Raw genomic sequence first — 21,927 nt, 5'->3', positions numbered from 1 at the left:
TCGTGATTTGGTATTGGTCTTAAAGTTTAAACTGTTTAAATAAATTATTAAATCGATTAACATATATGTAGTAAGTTTAAGTCATTCAATATTAAGTTTATATATATTTTCATACAAAAAAATTAAGTTTATATTAAAAAACTATTAAAAAACATATAATAATAAAAAAATCAATTTAATGTTATAATTTACATCAATTTCACTAAAAATTTTAACGGTAAAGAAGTTGTTTGGACAAAAAATTAGAAAACATAAGAAAACTGTTTAAATCGAAACTGTTTATAAATGATTTCAATTTTAATATATGAAAACATTTATTAAATGATTCGATTTTAGTATTACCTGAAAATTTTTATAGCGAATCCAATCAAATGTCTATTAACATCCTTACTTTTACTTAATCAAAATCTGAAAAATGAAGTAATCGACCACAATAGAATTAGGGGTGAGGGTGACATTAATTGGTTTGACATGTGCAAGGTGTAAGTTATCAAACCATCCCCATATTTGATTGAGGCAGTTGCTGCAGACGGCACCATTGTGTGGTCCTATTTCACATACAGTCATCGCGCTTACTTTTGGTGGGCCCTTTAAGGACATATGAAGGATACCATCTTTTCCTCTTGATTGGGGATAAAAATCGTCTGTTGTTCTCAATCTCTGTTTTTCCATGTTTTGCTAGGTGCAGAACACGACACGTGGACAGTTCATCACCAACGGTCAAGATTAAGAAGGTTGGGTGATCCGGTTTACAAGTGTGGATGACTCGGTACCGTGAAGAAGGGAAGATAAGCTTCCATTAGGGATGAAATCACAGACGAGAAGCTTCTCGTCCTTGGAGTAGTAAAATGCTCTCAAGGGTACCACATTATTGTGCTTGATCTTGCCTAGAGCTTCCAACTGCAACTCGAATTCCTTCTTGGAGACGGCGACGTCTTTCAATCTCTTCACCACAACAGTCGTTCCTTCCTCCAATACAACCTTATATGATGTACCTATGCCTCCTTTCCCTAACACCTCTGCTGATGCTCTCAGTAGATCTTCCAAATCGAAGTTATTGTTTCCACAATTGAAGAATACCAACTTGTTCCTCTCTGATTCGGCTGACCCAAGGATTAAAGTATCGGTATCGGTCGCCGTATCAGTCGGCCAAAATTAAGATACGTATCGGAGAGTATCGTATCGTATCAGAGATACACTAAGATACGCTAAAGATACACACATAAATGGATAGGAAACATTTTTTTAAACACTTTTGCATAAATAGTTTGTTCAAAAAAGCTATTGATAACATGTATTATGCATAAATACTAAATTGAGGGTATCGTACTAAGAATTCAAGGTTTGTAGTTGTCCCATAAATGTAAAATCTTTGTTCCCAACCTTGATTTCCACTTTAGTTAGAGAGAAATATGGTTGACAGCAACTTTGGAACAAAAACCCTTCAAAAAATCGTGTTTTTCTAAAAAATTACCCATCTTGGCCATTATATGACCATAGCGCACTGTATCGGTATATACCGATAGTCACCAATACGTATTGATACTCACCGATACGTACCGATATATATATATATATATCGATACTCACCGATACGTGCCAATATATACCGATACGTACCGATCGATACATACCGATACTCATGATACGTATCAATACATACCGAAGCGTACATTTTACCTCAATTTTATAATTTTCATAGTCGTATCGAGGCATATTGTATCGTATCGATGTGTATTGGTGGTGTATTGATGCATATCGGTATGTATTGTAGGATATATATTGATACGAAAGGATTTTAAAAATTTCATGTATCGTATCGATCGGCTAAATTTAAGATACGTATCGGAGGGTATCGTATCGGTATCGGAGATACTTAAAACCATGGGCTGACCCACCTGGGCCATTGTCTTTCGAAGATGTTCCCGTCTCTGCGACTACCGATCGAGTCCCCGGATTTGGATGCTTCCCTGCTTGCTTCCGATGCCGCTTCCGCAAGCAAAGATGAAGAATCAGAAGCAAAATTAATAAGATTATGCCTGCCCCGACAGAAATCGAGATGATTGCTGCTTTTGATAGTTTTTTGGATGAGAAAAATGGGTTGCAGGGCTTCAACGGTGTTCCACAGAGATTTATGTTTCCGGCGAAAGAAGAAGCAGGGAACATTGAGAGCGTTTGAGGAATGGAGCCGTTGAGATTGTTATAAGAAACATTGAAATCGATCAAACCTAAGGGATCAATGTTGGGGAGATTCCCAGAGAATCCATTGTTCTGCAGGAAAAGCCCAATCAAGTGGGTAAGATTGTTGACGGAGAAGGGTATTTCTCCGGTGAAGTGATTGAACGACAGGTCCAACCGTGTAAGCCGAGTCAATCTAGTCAAGCTCGAGGGGAACTCGCCTGAGAAGAGATTGTTCCCAAAGAATCCATTGAAATCGAGATGATTGCTGCTTTGGATAGTTTTTTGGATGAGAAAAATGGGTTGCAGGGCTTCAATGGTGTTCCACAGAGATTTATGTTGCCGGCGAAAGAAGAAGCAAAGAGAGCGATATCAGTGCGTAGGAGAGAGAACAGAGATTGAAGAAGTCAGGAAGGGTTGCAGGGGGCTTCGTTGATGTTCAAACCGAGAGATAGCGTGTCAGAGGGAATGAGATGAGATAACATAGGGTGAAAAAGAAGAGAGGAGTAAACAGATTTTAAGGGAATGAGATGAGATAACATAGGGTGAAAAAGAAGAGAGGAGTAAACAAATTTTATGGGAATGAGAGAGATAACAGAGAGTGAATAAGAAGAAGAGAGGAGTTAACGGGTTGAGTTGGGTCATACATATCTCGGTCTGGTTCACTTACCTCAACCCGGTTTTGGTAGAGCTTCAATCAACCCTCTTGATCTTGATCGTTGATGATGAACTATCCACGTATCGTGTTCTGCACCTAGCAAAACATGGAAAAACAGAGATTGAGAACAACGAATGATTTTTATCCCTTGATTGGCCCGTTTCTGACCAATGAAAGTTGGGTTTCAAAGATGTTCAAAAAGTCGTTTTCTTTATGAGGATGTGCAAAAAGTCATTGATTAATTAAACCTGCAAAAATGCAAAATGTCAATAAAATTTAAGTGTTTGTCTACGTCAAGTCAAAATGAATGCTAATCCGTGGCCACGGAATTTGGGTCCTCTTGGATAGGGATTATGAAAGTCAGCGCACGAATTTTGGAATCATAAATATATGTCGAAAATGTGTTCCCTAACCGTGAGTGCATCAAGGGTCCTTTTGTATAGTGATTATGAAAGTCAGCTCACGAATTTTGGAATCATAAATATATGTCGGAAATGTGTTTTCTAGCTGTGAGTGCATCAAGGGTCCTCCTGTATAGAGAATATGGAAATCAGTCCACGAATTTTGAAATTATAAATATAAGTCAGAAATGTGTACTTTAATTGTGAGTGCATCAATGAGTAGTGATTTCATTGACAAGAGAAGAGAGATAGAGAAAGAGAGAGAACACTAATGTATGCCTTCAGTGTTAGTTCAGAGAACCTTCTCTCATACACATTTAGTGGTATATTCAGCTAATTTTTTTTTTTTTTTTTTTTTGTCGAGTTTGTTAAGACTTAAGACTCTGAAGCTTTGATACAGATGTTTTGAAAATGAATCCTTTATGGCATGTGCGTCAATGGCAAAGCCAAGGACATTGAGAAGAACAAGCATATGAAAGCTTTGTGTGGTTGTTGAGATACTTACTGTAGAGAGTGTGTAAAAGAACTTGTGCTGGTTGTCTAGATTAACTCTGGAGAAGAAAATCCTAAATTCATGAATTCGTGCTATGAATTCATCAAGATGTCAATTGGATGTATACTTAGTTAAAACGGGAACGTCAAAAAAACTTTTTTTAGTACGACGAGTTTATAACGGTTCAAAATATGAATGAGACGGTAAAATATGACCAAACATTTAAAGTTTAAACGATGGCAAGAAAAAAAAAAAAGACAACATGGGTCTTAAACATTTAGATTTTTGAAAAGTATTAATTATATTTGGGATGTACATATAAATTGTGGGATCAAATCATGTCTTATTAGTTAAATATTACCATTTTATATATAATTATAAACTTATATAATATATTTTTTAAAAAATAATATTTGAAACCCACCCATATTTTACGATAATATAATCTTTGGTGTAGGGATCTATAGTCAAACCTGACAACCATAACACATCATGAAACTCAACTAGATACCAATACCCACACAACAAGTTGTTCATTGATTTCAACTCATTATATTCGTTTGATGTGTGGAAGGATTTTGGCACTAACCATTTTACTATGATACTCATTGATGGATGTACAATATCTCATGAGGCCTGGCGCAGTTGGTAAAATTGTGGTGTGCTAAGTCCACACTCACCAGGAGGTTTTGAGTTTAAATTTTGATAAAAAAAAAAAAAAGATAGTTTTTGAAAACTATCACACAACATGGTTGATACCAATCAGTAACGGCCAGCCTAAATCCTGGGACATTCTTTAGGGTTATCCATGCCCTAGCTAGGTTTGATTAATACATAGAAAATGCCATATAGCACCAGCTAAGACATTGATTTCCCAAGTGTTGTTCACCCATTAGTATTTTAGTACTGTACAATCGAACATCTCTCTCTTATCCTGTGACTCCAGTTCATAATGGAATGATGGAAGTGTGTGTAAAATCCCAAGCCTGTGAGAATTTTTGTTCTAAATAGGAAGAAGGTAACAGGCTTAATTATTTTCTTTAAGGGTTTACAAGTTACTCTCTTCCTGGATCGTGGCACTGGTGGAATGAGGGGCTCTGGCCCTCTGGGGGTACAATGCACTATCCGACGCCATTGATGGAAAACTAGGACAAAAGTATGAAGCTCTGGCCATATAGGCCGGAGCTGGCCTAACGGTAGAAGAGCTTTTCAAGCGAGGGCATTGAGGTGATCAGGTGAATTTTTTTTTTTTCTCAAGTCACATTAGTGAGCAGGTTTGATCGGTAAGTCCCATGGTACACTCGGATACGTTAGCATGTGAGGGTGAATGCAGATAGTGGATGTAGTTTCTCCTTTGAAGCATGCTAGTTTGTAGTTTCCATTCTCTTCGTGGGATGTGCACAACACATAGTTGGAAGTTTGATATCTGCTTAACCCTTCGCTCCAAGGGATCGTAGATTGGAAAGTGCCTCTTAAACCACTCAACAAAAGGAAAGGGGTTTGTGTAATTGCATGACCCCTGTAGAATGCGCTAAAATATGACACCCATGATTGTTCACAATTCTGTATATTCCATTTACTACAAATGTTCCCAAGGAACTCACTAAAGAAATTCTTCCAATTAAAATTATTTGTTCTTGTATATCCCTACTAGTTTTCAAATTAATCACTTAAGTATATATGCTATGAGAAAGATTGATACAATAGAAACCTATGGTAAAATGTCCGCTTGTAATCCACCAGATGAAATACAATACATAGTCCATTATGAAAACATCCTCTGCAGTGAGTGCGACGGTGCGGTGAGTATCGAATGGCCAAGACAACCTCAAGGTGTGTGCTTAGATGCTCTCGGCCATCCGATGTTCACCGCACCACCGCACTCACTGCAAAGAATAACCGCTCTAGTCCATTGATGGCTTATCTATTCAATGACTTGATATACTAAATGACTACACATGACTTGTTATCTCTACACGCACATGTAAATAATACTATAAAGGGTAATTTACAATGCCACCCCCTGGAGAATACAAGTATTATAGGAACACCCCATCTTTTTCACCAAATTATACTCAGATCCCTTACTATCCGTGTCAGTTAAGTGATGCTATGAAATGACACTTTAACCCTCATGAATAAAACACCCTTGTCTTATTATCCAAAAAATAACCCTCTCTTCTCTTTCCCCCAAATAGTCTCAGATCCCATTCTCTCTCTAGAATTCGCTCAATTTCCCCCTAATTTGCTTCGAATCTATCATCTCCTTTGAACGTCGGAAACTTTAGCAGCTTTGTTTCCCAGAGCTCTTGATCCAGATCGCGTTGAAACCGAAGACAAGGACCTTTTTTTTTTTTTTTTGGAATCGTACCATCAGACAAAACATCGCGGGAAATCTGCTCAAAGTCTAATGTTTGGCGCCGAAGCTCCAAATTGCTCAGCGCAGCCGTCGGGGCAGATCCACCAACAGCAGCAACAACAACCGTAGAAGCATCACTTTCCCTTCTCGTCCACGAAACAGCCATTCATACCTACTGATGACTACCACCGGTTCTCCTTAGAGAACCACAGGGTTCCTGACGAGGAAGCTGAAGCTATAGTTGTTAAATCTACTGTGAGTTTTACTTGGATACGTCTTTCTACTTGGGTTATGTTGTTGGGGTTTTGTTCATTGCTGTTTGAGGAGAATTTTACGGAGATCGGGTTCCTTCGATTCCTCTAGCTGTTCTCTGCTGTTTGGTTTTTCTGGAACTTCGGAGCTTTGTTTCTCTGTACCTTCTTTTGCTTGAACTGGTTCAATGTTCCATTTTTTCTTTTGGAATTTCATAAATCATTTGTTCACTGCGGTGTGCTTGAATGGAATGGGGTAGTTTGGTAGAGAAATCCTTTGGTACTGAGTTGCTTTATGGTTTAGTTTACAAGGGGCTCGTGATTTTTCTAGCACGTTTTGGTGAGAGGCTTCAATTTCTTGTGGTATTACTTCCGTCTTTTCCCGATCCATGCTTTGCTTGTTAATTTGGTGTGAGAAGATGCTAGTGGTTGGGATGGATAAAGCAACAATGGATGTCTGTAGTGCCAAAAAAACAAAGGAAAAATGACTTGTGAATTGAGGTTGCATATGGATACGTTACACATTATTCCGAGTTTCAATTAGGTCGGATTGCTAGATCTCGGCTTGGATTGTGAAGTAAAATAAGGAAAAACTGTTTATTGAGTATTTATGGGAGTATGATTCTCGTAGTTGCCGCCGTCGTCGGAAGGGGGTTGCAGTCGCCGATTTGAAAAGCCCTGAGGACCTTCTTCTCCAAGGTTCTTCTTCTACTCTGTGAGACTAACTAATTGCTATCCTGTTATGAAGTGAGAGTGAGTTAGGGTTGTGGTGAAATCGATTTGGGGACTACAAGTAATGAGGGTAATTTCGATACTTCATTATTTTTAAGGGCAAAATGGCATTTAAAAAAAAAAATGAATTGCCGATGTCAGCATTCTTGGTATATTCTGTAATAGAGACTGACGGTAGGGGGTCTAAATTTAATTTGGTGAAAGAGAGCGGGTGTTCCTATAATATTGACATTCTCCAGAGGGTGGCGCTGTAAATTACCCTACTATAAAATACCATTTCTTTACTGATGTGGCCTGAGAGATTTCCCCCACGCTGGCCTTGTCAGGAACCTCCCCTTAAACCCCTTTAAACAATCAAATGAATAAGAACTGTTGTGATTATGAATTGTAATAATGTTTTCACCAACTTGAAAGAGTGTGATGCGACTTCCCAATATTCCATAAAGAAACAAAGAAAAGCAAATAATATAACATGGCATGATAATTGCAAGAAAAAAAAGAAAAGAAAAGAAAAGAAAAGCTTATGTGCTTAGCATAAATGGCATATTCTCCAATTTCCTATTTGGTGAGGCGCCCCACCAAAACAGCACGATTGCAAAACCAGTTCTATTGATTTATCACGTAATTGATTCCTATAAAATATATACAATCTAAATTATATATTAGACATGTTAATGAGTTGTGAAAAAATAAAACTCTTATCATAGTAGTATAATGGATAAGGAGACGGAAAATCTCTCTCTCTCTCCAATCCAACATAGGTCAAGTCCAATAAAGGAAGAGTTATTTCCCAAAATTCTTGGAATTTTTCTTGAAAAATAACTACCCATAGATACTGATATATAACAGAGAGGGGAGAGAGAAAAAAAGAAAAAAAAGCAAGATAGAAGAGAAGAGGAGGTCGTTGAAAGTAATATTTTCTGCAAAGAATCTCTTGAAAAAATTGTTACTGTACATAAATTATATAAGAAAAATACTGGTGGTGTTGATGACAAATTAAGAAGTTATAATCTTTTTTTTTTTTTTTTTTTCATTTAGTATCATAAAATTTAATTTTTTTAAATCAAAATAAATGGGGAGGGAAATGGGCTTTAAGGGCCTAAAACACAAGGTCACACTAGAATTGAATCCATGACCTCCTAGGAACCTGTGCTCTACTGATGTGGCCCCTAAAAACTATCAATATGTTTTTTATCTTAAATTATTTTAAAAAATAAGATAAAAAGAAAAGCCCCTAATGGGGATTAAGAAAAGCCTCAAACCAACTCAGTCAGAAAAGAAAAGATGAGAAAGAAAGAAACCGAATTCATTCACTGCCTCAGAATGCAAAGACAAGAAATAAATCAAAGAATAGAGAAGTAATGTGGTATAGCTCAACAGAGATACGAAATCAGTACCCACTGGTATTAATGTTGCATTGGTCCCACATATATTTACAACAGAGATGTGAGGACTGTGAACTTTGGGAGAGGGTCAAAGGGGATGAGAAAGAGAATTCTGTCAGAAGAACATTTTTGAAAACCAACAACAGGATCTCACATTAGAGAATCACCTACCAGATTAATCCAACCCATGAAAAGTAGTAGTATATATTTTCTAATTATCTATGGAAGATGTGTTTCTCCAAGGCCAAGCACTTCCATGTGAGAAGAATTTGAAGGAAGCAAAGGGAATTGATCAGTACTAAGCCCTTGAATAAAACCTTCCAAATCTCCCAACCCACTAAAGAACCCACTCGAATTTTCACCTCCTCCCCACATCTCTCTTTCCTCATCCTCTTCCTTAATTCTCTGAAACCCATCTTGCAGATCTCTCGTTTTGGGTGGCATGAGGCTAGAAATCATCAGTGATGACTCTTCTCTGCTGCTAATTACAGTATTATTTGCTTTCTTCTTCTTGTTGTTGTTGCTGCGCTTGTGGTGGTCATGAGTGGGCATTCCGGTGAGTCTTTGGACTAGCTCTCTGAAATTGGCGACGTCAGTCTTTATGATCTCTGGTGCAAATATGTGAACTATACGGATTTTTGGCTGGAATTTTGATATCAGGTGTGAACCTTTGTGCATGCCTAGTGCTGGGGAAGTTGTATTGGACTGATCACATGCGTGAGGCTTCATCATCTCCTTCATTGCTTCAACTAAACTCAATTTTGAATCTCTGATGGCACAGAGAGAGAGAGAGAGAGAGAGAGAGAGAGAGAGAGAGAGAGATGATTGAGGGAGGAGGGTATTGGTTCGTCTGGAAGAACAAGGGGGGAGAGGGGTTTAAATAGATGGGGAATTTGTGCTGAATTGTTTATTGACAAATGATAACAGAAAATCAATAATTTGTAAAGCAAAAGAAGCTGTCTGCTGGGAGTAAGGATTGGATGAATCGTAATATGACATCAGCCCAGAAAAGACAATAAAGCAAGTAAATGGCTTTCTAAGAACATATGTGGTATAGCAAGTATGCTCATGCAGTACCGGTGTAAAATCTGGTATATCATAGAGAGATGAAGAATCAGTTTTCATAGAATGACTGAATATTTTAAAAAATTAATGTGATTGTGATATAGATGTTTTACATCTGTTATGAAGGGGTTATCATGCTTGTTTAAAATGGGATTCAAGATCATATTAATTCATATCAATTTTCATATATGAAAATTGATGTGGATGTGGGATCAGTCCCCATAAACTGATATGAGTTCGTAATATACCACCACGTTTTCGGATTCGTAACATACCACCATACTTTCGAACCTGATGTCTATGACGGTCCATTCTGGATCAGGTAGCCCTTTCTAAGGAGCTTTCACTCTGCTCCACTGGAAGAACCCAATCCCATAAATCGACTTATAAGGTGAGGGGATCTAAGACCATATCAACCCATATCGATTCCCATAAGAAATCGATGTAGGATCAACCCTCATAAACTAATATGAGACCGGAACAAGTTGCCTGCCTTTCTTTGTATTTTTCTTTTTTCTATTAATAAACAAAGTTTACTTATAAAAAAAAAAAATCTTGAACAAATTCAATTCGGATTAATAGTGAAAATATGGTGGTTCAATTGTAGTTGTTATTTCAATGAAAAGAAAATAAATTCTCAGTTGTTTTTCATATGACTTAAGTCGATTTGACATTAAAATGATCAAATTTAATGATGGGTAGTTTCATGTAAGTCAGCCAAAAATCCTACCCAAAAAAAAAAAAAAAAAAAAAGGTCAGCCACAGATGGATTAGAAATTCCATCCCAAGGATAAAAATCCACCGACATATACTGACAATTGAAGTGCTGTACCTCTCAGTTACTTTCAACCCTGTAGTTTCTGTAAATCAAAATACTAATTTAATTCTTGATGGCTTTTGTTGGATTTCCACAGAAATTTTGATTAGTTTCATATTAGTTGAATACGGTCGGTCTGAACCTCTGTTAGTTAAAACGGGAACGGCAAAAAAACATTGTTCGGTACGGGCATGTTTTAAACGGATCAAAACGTGAACGGGACGGTCAAAAATACGGTCAAATACGGTAAAAACGGGAAAAAATAAAAAACAAAAAACGGACGATACGTGTTTTAAACGTTTATATTTAAATAATACGGTGTCAAAAAAAGGGCAATATATAGACATAAATTGGCATAATAATTCTCTAAATACCTAGATAACAATAAAAAAAAATAGCCCCGTTTTAAACGTTTCTATTTTAAAACGTTTATATTTTTCAAAATCCGTTTTTTTACTGTCAAAAAAACGGGACGGCGTTTAAAAAGGCAAAAAAACTTTCAATAGCCCCGTTCCCGTTTTTTACCGAATTTCTGTGAAAATTCGGCAAACGGCGTTTAAAACAGCAAAAAAACGGGACGCCGTTTTAAACGCGTTTTAAACGCGAATTAACTAACTAGGGTCTGAACCAATTTTTATGGAATTGAAAAAAAAAAAAAATTCAGAAAATAAGGAAAATGACTGATATGTAACGGATGCCAATATTGTAAACCATGAATTGCAATTTTATAACCCATATCGAGTCATCAAGTGGAGGAGGTCGTTGCAACGAACTCTATCATATTTGGGTATGTGTGATGAGTGTAGGTGGCCCTACTAGCTCCCAGTGTGGTTCTGAGATATGTGATGAAAGCAGAGGGATTGAGCCGTATGGTTCGACTAGATCAACTGTCTTAGAATATATAATGTGTTATTATCTTGTTGAGCAAGTCATTGTATTTTGGAGGATTTTTTCAAGCTAGGGTTTCAGGACAAGTTTTCTCATCGCTGCTTGAGTGTAATCTCTCTTCTGCATAATGAAATATCTTCTTTTTCGCCCGAGGACATAGCACACCACACCGATATATGAACCTCATTAAATCTATGTATTGTGCGGATCTGTCTGTTTATTTCACATTTTCTTGGTGTTTGCTCTAACACAAGGTGATCCTAGTAATTTCATTGTGTTTTTCATTTTTTTTGGTAATAAAATTTTCTTCTCTTCCAGTTCCAACAACTTAGCACCATTAGAATCCGCGTGGTGGGTGGGAATAAAAAAACAGAATTTTCTAAATTGTATAGAGAAACTGAAACTTACTCCCTTTAGTTTTTCAATTTTACCGCTTAATTACTCCTTTTATCTCTAGTGCTACTGTACAGGTGAAGCTTAGCAAAACCACGAGAGAGAGAGAGAGAGAGAGAGAGAGAGAGAGAGAGAGAGAGAGAGAGAGGAAGGATATGGTACGGTGATATGGTGCACGTTGGGAAGAGGGGGGGGGGGGGGGGGGGGGGGGATTGCAGACGTGAATCGTGATGGAGCAGGTATGATCCGAAGTCTCAACTGAATGTGAGAGTACCTCACTTTTACTTTTACGTACTGAAGAGGACTGAATGACTGCAGAGACAGTGAGGAGGGAGATTATCTGGTATTCATCATTTGATCCCTTCTGCTCATCAAGAGACGATATCTACAAGATTTTACAAGGACCCATCTCGTCTGCTTCTTATTAGCAGTAGAGCTATTATGTCATTAATTATCTATTTCTATTGTATTGTGTGTGCACGTGTGTAGCACTTAGCTTGTGTGGTTCAAAGTAACCATCACGAAACCCAAACCCAAACCCCAACCCCAACCCCAACGCCAACGTGTCTCTCTTACTATTACATACCTTAGTCATTACACCCTTAATTTTCATTTTTCTTGGGAAGCTTTTCTTCTTTTACTATTGTTTTTTTACAGTAATGGCTTCAGTGGGAGTCCTTCATTTGACCAGTTCTAGCTAAGGTATATAAGATCAGAAGGGGTTGGTTACTGATTTGGGTGATTGGAATATATTCGTTTGGGTTAGGTGAAGGCCATTGCTCATTGAGGCTTCAAGTACTCCTTTTGGAAGCTGAGCTTTGCAAAAATTCCATTTACCCATTCTACAAATTATGATATGGTGGGTTATAGGACTGAGGTAAGATAAGATGGGTTACCATAATCTAATGGTATAGATTAATCAATGGAACAAATGGATGGCCCACAGTGGTACCATAGTAACTAACCATATTACCATCTACTACTGTATGTGTGGGCTAGGTGCAAGGGTTAGTATATTCAAGGATCATGGAGAAGAGTACTGAGAAGAAAGGGTGGTCCAGGAGGGACCAGACAGTTGCTTGGCTGGAAGGCAGGGGACCAGGTCCTGGATACGAGGGCATGACCGGATGATCACTTGGGTGGGCCATGCTTAGATATCATAATATCATATATTTCAGTTGGTTGAGATATCATCAGAATGATGATGTGAGATGGACTTCCAAGTCCACGCCATATCCTTCCCTTTTCAAACAGCTTCCTGCATTGCCAACCCAGATGATACTATGTTTATGCTCTGCATGTTCTTCACCAAACACATACACACAGAAAGAGAGAGAGAGAGAGATTTACAAACTTCAAAAGGAGCTGGGCCCAGAATCATCTAAAATGAAGTATAAAAAGAAAGGGAAAACATCATATTTAAGTGTTGTGATGTTGAATAAGAAATCATGTGGGTTTCATGTGGATGATATCATTCTCTGTATCATTATTGATACGGAGTACATTGTTCTCTCCACAATGGTGTCTTGAGGAAGCTTATCCCAGATCTTTTATAGTCCTTTTGTTTCTTGGTGGTGATGTCTTGTGGTCTACGCGTTAAGATTTCTTTGAAAATTATAGGATATATATCCAAACCGTGTGGAAAGATTGAGAATATAAATAAATAAATAATTAAATAAAGGATTTTTAATTGTTTAGATTTGTAAACCTCTTCTTATATGGTTGATTCTATGACATACCCTCACCCATAAAGGAAACTGAACTCCCAATGTAAAGGATTAAGTTAATATATAGTTGCCAACCAATAATATTCTTATTTCAAATTATGTATTTTTTCTGATCTATTTATAATGTAACAGTTACCATTTTTATTTGGTATGAGGAAGATTTTTTTAAAGGAGAAATAGACACAATGTGTGCTAGCTTACAACATATCAGCAATATACCTAAACTTTTCAATAGCCTATGGGTGATTCCATTTTAATATTTTACAACTGATAAAACGACAATTTCATTATAATGCTATAGATTATAACTAATGAATGAAGTGACAACATGGTAGGCATATTTTGGCATATTTTTTTATTTATAAGTGATGTTAGTACCACGTAGATGTTATTGTCAAGAATTATCTTCTAAAGAATTGGGAAAAGAAAGAAAAAAGATGTCAAAGCCAAGGTAAGCTTGAAAAGCATCAAAATCTGTAATGTTTCAATAAATACTACTTTTTTTGGCTTTATTATTAAATATTATCATCCATTACTTACTGAAAAAAAATAGTATCCATCTACACATATGGGTTGGAATATGGTGCCTCTCACTATGAATTAATATTCCGTTTTTTTATTTTTTATTTTTTTGGTGCGACTATTTTTAGTTTAGGACCAATATTATCTGTGCTATTTCATGTACTCATTAACTAATTTGCATAAAATGAATTATTTTTTTTTTTTTCAAACATTCTAACTGGATGAAAATTTTCAATGCAATAGGGAGATGAAAAGATTGATTTTAATGAAATAGATGATGATTAATTAAAAGGTTTTTCTTATTGATATCTCTAAAGATGTCAAATAATCTGTAACCTTATTTTTTTGTCTTTTTATTATTTTCCAATGAGGATAATATTGGTATTTCAAATACGTTAAAAAATATACATGACAATGACACCTTTTGATAATAACATGATGATATAGGAATAAGACACGGGGCAATTAAAAGAAGGTGTCAAGTTCTAAAGACACTTCCTTGATTAAAATTGAAAGAAAATAAAAGAGTATTTTTTTTTTCTTTCTCTATAGTAACAATTAAAAGTATAATTAATCCTTTGAAATAATTTCTTATACCTATTTATACCTGTAGATTTGTTTTTTTAATAAAGCTTGTTCATTTTTAATACCATTTACAGATGATTGTTTAACTTTATATATAAAATGGAATAAATATTGCAAGTGGCCATCCAAATTAGGAAATGTCCGTTTTACATATTTATGTGAGTAGTTGGATGAACTAAAAACATTATTGTGTACATAAAATGATTTTGTACCAGTTTCGAGCACCCTAAGGGAGTTGAAATTATTTATTGTGATAAGGAGTTAGAAATTACGAATTTAGATAAACATATTTTACTAATAAAAAGATAAGAATTGAAACTTTTTTTTTTATTTGAAAAGAACCTATACAAAGTAGTAAGATGTTCACAATTTTTTGGGTAAATTATTTTGGAAGAAAAATTTACATGCCATCCAATAACTTTCAAAGAATTGAACGATGAGTATGAAGTGAAAATCTCATGTAAGGTTCCATAGAGTGACATTAAGAGTGACTTATCTGTCAACTTTTCCACTATCACCCTCCAAAAAACCAAATTCTACCTTACATAAAGTTTCCAAAATACGAATAACCTTGGAATTCTATCTATATTTATTGGCATCTTCCACGCTAAACCAACATACTCACAAGAAAGAATGCCCATTTGTTTATACATAAATGGCCCACATGATCAGGGAGGGGAAGATAGTGTGAGAGCACGTGAATGACCAGAAATATGTACATCATTTTCACATTATTATTATTTTTGTCCCTTGTCATAAAGATAGAGATAGAAACTGACATGTTTTAGCCTTTTAATCCATTGAATCTCAAGCATCCTCTTAATTTCTTTGTCTTCTCGATGGAATGGACTGATGGTAATTATCTATTCTATTTTATTAAAAGAAAAAATCAATCCATGTGAGCTTTCATCCTCTTAGTAGAAGCAAGTTGTAATTTGAAGCCTTCGTCCATGCACCCATATACTTCTGTGTTTTAGTTGTTTTCTTATGACCAAATCGTTAGGAATAAAGCTTAGCTAGGTGGGGTTCCCAGCCCCCACCGGGGGGAGGCGGCTGAAAACTAGTCAATATTTTACAATATTTCTAACACCATCTACAGTTGGGATCCTTGGGTGATTCATATAGGTAGTCTAATTTAAATACAAGCAAGTCTCATTGTTTCCCGAGTTTGGACTCCATACTCATTCAATTTGCATCGCCTTGACATTTTTTTTCTAAAAGAAATATATAAATTAGTTTTTTCATATGAAAAAATGATGTGACAATTTCAATTAAATCGGTATTTTAAAAATGATCAACAATGATCATACATTGAATTTTAAACTTTAATTCAACCATGTGTATTCGCATAAGTTTAAAAATTTATTTTTCCGTTTGGAAAACTCTGTTTTGACTCAAATTTGACATGTAAATAGAGGACTCATGGTTTACGCATTCACAATTTCAGCTCTATTGTGTCTCACGTGTAAGGGTATCAATTCGATTCTTGATATTTGATACGGTTTTGGTTCGATATATTACATATATATATATATATATCTCATATCAATACCATACCAAATATTGAATTGTTATAGGATCCTCATACCAATTCCATACCAAGTCTATTAGGTTTGGTATTTGATATGATATCAATACGTTATGGTGTGTTTTATTAATCATACCCATACCGATATAAGATTAAATGTGAAACCCAAATCACCAAGTGGATATAAGACGGTTGTAGATGTCAGTTTAAATTTGGACAAAGTTTTTCTGGTCTTTTTCTCCCCAAGTCTTGATTTTGTATCCAACTTAAGATCCTTCGGGTGGGTGCACCAGACATAATGGATGACTCGGATTCCCAGCAGATACTGGCGAAGAAGGTCCCCATGAATCAGTCTGAGACCCCTTGTGTAGCTCTGAAATCGGCGTTTATTGGACCCGCCCAACCTCCTATCCTCCCATGCAATTCAGTCTTAGGAGTTCCATCTTCCCTTGGCTTGGCCGCTGTTTACTATTAGATCGACAATAAATAGCTCTCATCTCTTTTTCAAAGTCTATAATGAATAACAAATGATTTTTTTTTCCCGTAAAAACCAACACAAAATTTCTTTGTAGTCCATAACTCTTCATCACTATCAATTTAAAAAGAAAATAAAGAAATACAAATATCTGAAACTATCCCTATGTAATAAAGAATACAAGGCATGAGCCTCGACCTCAATAAAAGAATGGAAGGGAAAAAGAGCTTCGAAGAGAGATGGGAAAAAAAAGGTGGAGAAAAGTGTATAAAAGAAGTTGAATAGCAAACAAAATATCACCTGAGAGTCCAATAAGAAAGCCGTAAAACGTTAGGTGTAGGTGACTCAAGGGTATATTAAGATGCATCCAAGATCCTATGTAATCCCTATGTGGCGGCAACATGGCTTGGCTCTATACCTCTATGACTCCGCAACATCTCTAATAACATCAAAATTCCATTTCAATACTATATGTGGGCTGTTACGATGATTTACTTGACGTCTCTTGTATATTTGAATCCAGTAAAGCTAAGGATTAATGGATGTTGATGAGCTCCAAAGGCTCTACCAAATAAAAAGATGAGCTCCAAAGGCATAAGTCATCTTCATTTATAATCTCGAATGTTTGGACAGCAAATCAGCAGTTTGAATTGATTCTTCAAAAACTTATTGAAAGATGCTTTACTTCAATACTATAGGCATTTAGTGTTAATCTTTTGTATGAGGTTTTTGCATAATTATCTATCCAATAGGTGTATCAAGAAAAGATTAGTACCAGCATCATCCTGATAGTGCTATGAAGTTGTTTCACATTACCAAGTAGGGGAGCAAGTGTGGCCGAAATCCGGGTAAGCTTTGAACCAAAATGAGTTGGGCCGGACTGGGGTTGGGCTCAATTTGATTCATTTCTCCAACCGAGGCCTAACCCAACAATATCCTTGGTGATCACCAAGTAATTTGAGAGCAATTATAGCACAGTTAGTTGGAACTCTTGCAGGTGGTTGTGGAATCAAGGAGACGAAGTCTTGAGAGTTGAGATCCTTGCCTTGTATCAGGACTTCATAACTGACACTGTGCATGTCTACTGCAGCCCAAATTTTATTGACAAGTAAGCCCTACCCTCCCTAATTCAGCATAGTCCTCTTTGTCTTGTAAATAAAGGTTCAAATTTTTGTCGAAGGTAAGAATTTAATTATGGCCATCTTAGAGGTTTCTGTCTACATCCATTTGTTGGTCACATTAGCCTTTCACATTTTCAAAATGAGAACCAGTATAAGGGCCTGGCCCTATTGTATGGGCTGGCCTTATTAGGGCCATAGTTGACTTAGCTCAATTGTAGCAGGAAAACAAAATTGGAACCCCCCTTTAAAACCCTTAATTTTATTGACACGCACATGGAAGGAACACCATACACGAAGAGCTTGGAAAGGGCAAAAGAAAAGCCCAATAATAGCTAATGTGAGCCTATACAAGTTTGCATGAAATTGTTCAATCCAACTAGTTGAGATATCTATAATTTATTGTTGCTACCAATATTTCTTAAAACAGAATAAAGTTCTTCAATACTAACTCAAACCACTGAAATGGAGTGGACAAAAGTACCATATCCATGCTAAAGCCTACCATTTTCGTAGCTTCTTGCATGGTTCAGGTAAAGAGATCTTCAAATACAAACCCAACGCCACAAGCTACTGCCTACTCGTACCATTTCCCCCTTTTTCTGGTTTTGTTTGACCCTTATATAGAGAAGATAGATGAGAAGAAGAGCTGATCCCTAAAATTAAAAGGTAACCTCTTGCTGATCCCAACAGTAACAAACTCAAAGCTTGTTGTTGTACCAGAAGATCCCTTTGTCCTTCAAACCATCATCGGCCTCCACGTAAATACAGTGCTTGGTCTCTCTCCACACAGCCTTGTATATGGGCGTCCCATCAAATTGGTAATAATCCCCAAGTATGGGCTTGATAGCCTTGGTTGCTTCCATGGCATGGTAATGCGGCATGGTGGAGATCAGATGGTGAGCGACGTGGGTGTCAGTGATGTTATGGAAGACCTTGTTCAACACTCCATAATCCCTATCCACCGTGGCCAATGCTCCCCTAAGCCAGTCCCATTCCGATGAGTCGTAGTGTGGCAGCGACGGGTGAGTGTGCTGTAAGTATGTTATCAAGACCAGGAACCCATTCACGATCAACAATGGCACGCCGTACATGCACATGACCCAAGCGAGCCCTTTGGCGGAGACGAGGCGGAGCAGCCCGTAAGAGACGGCGAGGACACCGACGTCGGAGATGCAGATCTGGAGGCGTTCGCGGTCGGAGTAGATAGGGCCGTAAGGGTCGTAATGGCAGGCGAAGCGTTCGTAGTGGCGGCCGGAGACGTTGAAGGCTAAGTAAAGAGGCCAGCCGAGGGTGAGAGTGATGGTGATAGTGAGGAGTCGGCCAGGTGGGTTGTTGAGGTACTTGGAATACCAAGCGAGGCTGGACTTGGGCTTGGGGACGAAGACCTCGTCCCGCTCCATGGAACCTGTGTTGGAGTGGTGGCGACGGTGGCTGTACTTCCAAGAGAAGTAAGGGACGAGGAGGAAGGAGTGGAGGATGAGTCCCACGGTGTCGTCGAGCCACTGGTGGTCGCTGAAAGCGTGGTGGCCGCACTCGTGGGCGATGACCCAGATACCAGTTAGGACGCAGCCTTGGACCGCCCAGTAGATGGGCCAGGCTACGAAGGAGATTGGGGTTGGAAGGTGTTGGAAGTAAGTGGTGGCGATATAGTAGAGGAGGGAGACGATGGTGAGGTCATAGACCACATATGAAAAGGAACGGAGGACTGAGCGTTGGAAGCAGTGGGGTGGAATTGCTTTCTTGATTTCGCCTAGCGTGAATTGGGGTTTGGAGTATGGGACTCTCTTGAGGGCGTCGTGTTCTCCCTTATTCCTAGGTGTGGGTAGGGGCATGTTACCACCGGCGCCCATTCTCGCTGCGTATGGTGTCTTGAGATGGGAGGCTCTGCACAGAAGAAGGCACGTTAAATACTAAAATGTCAAGCTTGTTAGGAATGATAACTTATAAGAAATAAAAAATAAATAAAACGATAAGAGCAAAATAGCCATCAAACATATCTTAAAATAAAAGGAAATTTAATTGCGATTAATAAGAGAAAGTAGCTGTGTGATCTGTGAAACATTACTACTTAGCGTGAGTCATGTGTTAATACTTAGCGTGAGTCATGAGTTAACGACTGGCATTTTCAAAGTAGAAACCAATCGTACTGAGTTGTCCCGAGAATGGATGCATTTATTTTTCCATTGAAATTACTAAATTTCTAGTTGGAGTTTGTAACTTCTACCAAACGATGACAGACTTCTGACCCAATTCCTGGTGTAGTATGGGTAAGACGGGCCTATAGAGATATCAACCAAATAATGGACCTGAATCCAACTTATTTCCTTATTGAATGCCAGTGGCATCCAGGACCCAACCACAGCGATTGATAGACCCATCAAAAAATTGGACTTTCACAATATTATTGTTGGAGTACGATATTTTGTATTCCATAGTATGCATGAGAGTATTAATTACAATCGATTGTTAAAGAAGTCAAATGGTATGAAAGTATTTTAATAATTTATATGTAAATATTTAATATGAAAATTTTCAATTAACACCATCTTATAGAGATGTGATGACGAGCAATTGTAACCCTATTCTTTTAGGGTAAAAAACTAGATATTTTTTCTACAATTACATGATAATTAGCTTTTAAATGTGTGCACATGTTTTCCATGTTATGCACCCACTGATGCATCACATATATAGCTTATATACATTTCATCATATGCTAGAAAATAATTTTGGAGGAAGACTGATAGTTACCAATCTCAAGAAATAAGCGATTGAAGATGGCAGAACAGCCTTGGTGACTATAACACATACCAAACCCAATGTCCCGGGACCCAATTGAAGGAAGAAAATTTGCGGAGCAGGAGCATGACTCCCGTTCCCACTCTTATGTTTTTCTATCTTTTATACATGAACCAAAAAGAGGATGTTGACTAGGTCTTGTACAAGTGTAGAAGCCATTTCCCTCAAATTTCAAACGTAAATATTCGCATGTGAATTTGAAAATTCACATGACACAACACTAACAAAAGAGAGAGATGTCTCCCATCCACTAAGGCACTAGTCAAAACGCTTTTTTAGCATGATAACAAAGGAAAATCCCAAGGTCCACCACCCAAATTGACCAACGCTTTTCACGTATGATAACAAAGAATAACTCAAAGGAATACCGCCCAAATAATGATAAGGAAAATAAGGATGGCCAAAATGACCACCCACGTGTAAAATGAAAAATTCCATCTATGTTTGGTTGCTTCATGCAAACTCTCATTGGTTCTATGTCGTGGTGGGGCTATCCAACTTAGTTGTGATCTCTCTTCCTAATAATATTAATGATCGAATTTTCCTAAAGCAAAGGTGAATGGGCTTTAAGTCACTATAGTGACATAGTCGATGTCAACCAGAAGTGTACAATCAAAGGGTCATATCTTGACCGAGTTAGTGATTATGGAAAAGACATGGGTATTTCTCATATGCTGCATGTTAGCAGACAACGCCAATCAAGATAAAGGATGAAGCATATTATACAAGAAAGGCAAAGAAGAAATTTTAAAAGGAGACAAGGGAGACAATGCACCACCAGCGTGCTGGGCCTACAAAGACGTGCAAACCTTTTTCTTGATAAGCGTGGTTCTTATGTTTAAGAACATGAGATGCAAAATGACTGGCCCATCTCTCTTAAAATAAAAATAATAATAATAATAAAAAAGAGATTATTTCAAAAGGATATAAAGGATCACTAAAAACAGCACTCACCGAACCCCAATTTGCGAGTGCCACTACTTGCATGGCCACTTGGTTAGTGTCATCCCATACAAAAGGTCTGCCCTTTTGTATGTCATCCATACTTGTGGGAGACCCAGCAAAACAATGAATCCATTAGATGCATGATGCTCGAGGACTGCCCTTTTCCTAAAAAATATCTCATCAGCTCATCTCCAGCTACGCACTTCACTAACACGAAACCCACCATATTTCATACCAAAAAAAAAAAGCCACCATATTTCTACCCAAAAAAAAAATCCCACCACATAGCATTATTCTATGGCTTCAATTAACTCCTATCACTATCAAATTAGGCACAACTTATGATCTTTGAACTTAAAAACATCAACTGGCGAGCATGATTTTTTTTAGTTGCAAACTGTTAGTAAGGACCATAGTTATCAATTCGGCCGAATAATTCGTGAATTATTCGGCCGAACCGAATTTTAAAGAATTTTATCAAAAATTCGGACCGAATCCGAATTAAAAATAAAATTCTTTAAAATTCGCGACTTTTTCCAAAATGAATATAAATCGCGAATAATTCGGACCGAATCCGAATTAAACCGAATTATTCGGTCCATTTA

General features: G+C 37.3%; 3 protein-coding genes across 5 annotated transcripts in view; all 3 read right to left on the bottom strand.

The window, feature by feature from the left end:
* Positions 1-726: 726 nt before the first annotated feature.
* On the bottom strand, positions 727-6,255 carry LOC122089484 (probable inactive receptor kinase At2g26730). The gene is made up of 3 exons (XM_042659244.1): positions 6,102-6,255; positions 1,899-2,399; positions 727-1,040 (listed from the first exon to the last, which is right to left on the bottom strand). Exons 1-3 carry the CDS (start codon positions 6,253-6,255, stop codon positions 727-729), a joined length of 969 nt encoding a protein of 322 aa, XP_042515178.1.
* Positions 6,256-8,455: 2,200 nt separating this feature from the next.
* Positions 8,456-9,290, bottom strand: LOC122087960 (VQ motif-containing protein 17-like). Its single transcript, XM_042657096.1, has one exon. It carries the CDS (start codon positions 9,196-9,198, stop codon positions 8,677-8,679), a length of 522 nt encoding a protein of 173 aa, XP_042513030.1. The 5' UTR covers positions 9,199-9,290; the 3' UTR covers positions 8,456-8,676.
* An 8,654-nt stretch (positions 9,291-17,944) lies between these two features.
* The window catches only part of LOC122087967 (delta(12)-fatty-acid desaturase FAD2-like), a 6,078-nt gene continuing 2,095 nt past the window's right edge, over positions 17,945-21,927 (bottom strand). Inside the window, exons 2-3 of one of the 3 annotated variants that reach the window (XM_042657103.1) lie at positions 21,332-21,487; positions 17,945-19,462 (exon numbers count right to left, since the gene is read on the bottom strand). In XM_042657103.1, coding sequence (XP_042513037.1) covers positions 18,277-19,428 — 1,152 coding nt within the window. In that variant the 5' untranslated portion in view covers positions 19,429-19,462; positions 21,332-21,487 and the 3' untranslated portion in view covers positions 17,945-18,276. Of the gene's footprint in view, positions 19,463-20,329; positions 20,349-21,331; positions 21,488-21,927 lie in introns of those variants that run through there. The other 2 variants (XM_042657104.1, XM_042657102.1) reach the window with 2 other exon arrangements.

The sequence above is a fragment of the Macadamia integrifolia genome, chromosome 9, assembly GCF_013358625.1.
Source record: "Macadamia integrifolia cultivar HAES 741 chromosome 9, SCU_Mint_v3, whole genome shotgun sequence".
In the NCBI taxonomy this organism is placed as follows: domain Eukaryota; kingdom Viridiplantae; phylum Streptophyta; class Magnoliopsida; order Proteales; family Proteaceae; genus Macadamia; species Macadamia integrifolia.
This window is presented reverse-complemented; position numbering and strand designations above follow the sequence as displayed.

What these genes read in the sequence shown, in the direction of transcription:
- LOC122089484 (XM_042659244.1), bottom strand. Translation starts at nt 6,255, where the DNA reads ATGGCTGTTTCGTGGACGAGAAGGGAAAGTGATGCTTCTACGGTTGTT. An exon ending in CCGCGATGTTTTGTCTGATG is followed by an intron (nt 2,400 to 6,101) that starts GTACGATTCCAA and finishes ATCTCTTCTCAG; the next exon opens with GCGAGTTCCCCTCGAGCTTG. An exon ending in TTCGAAAGACAATGGCCCAG is followed by an intron (nt 1,041 to 1,898) that starts GTGGGTCAGCCC and finishes TCGATTTGGAAG; the next exon opens with ATCTACTGAGAGCATCAGCA.
- LOC122087960 (XM_042657096.1), bottom strand. Translation starts at nt 9,198, where the DNA reads ATGAAGGAGATGATGAAGCCTCACGCATGTGATCAGTCCAATACAACT.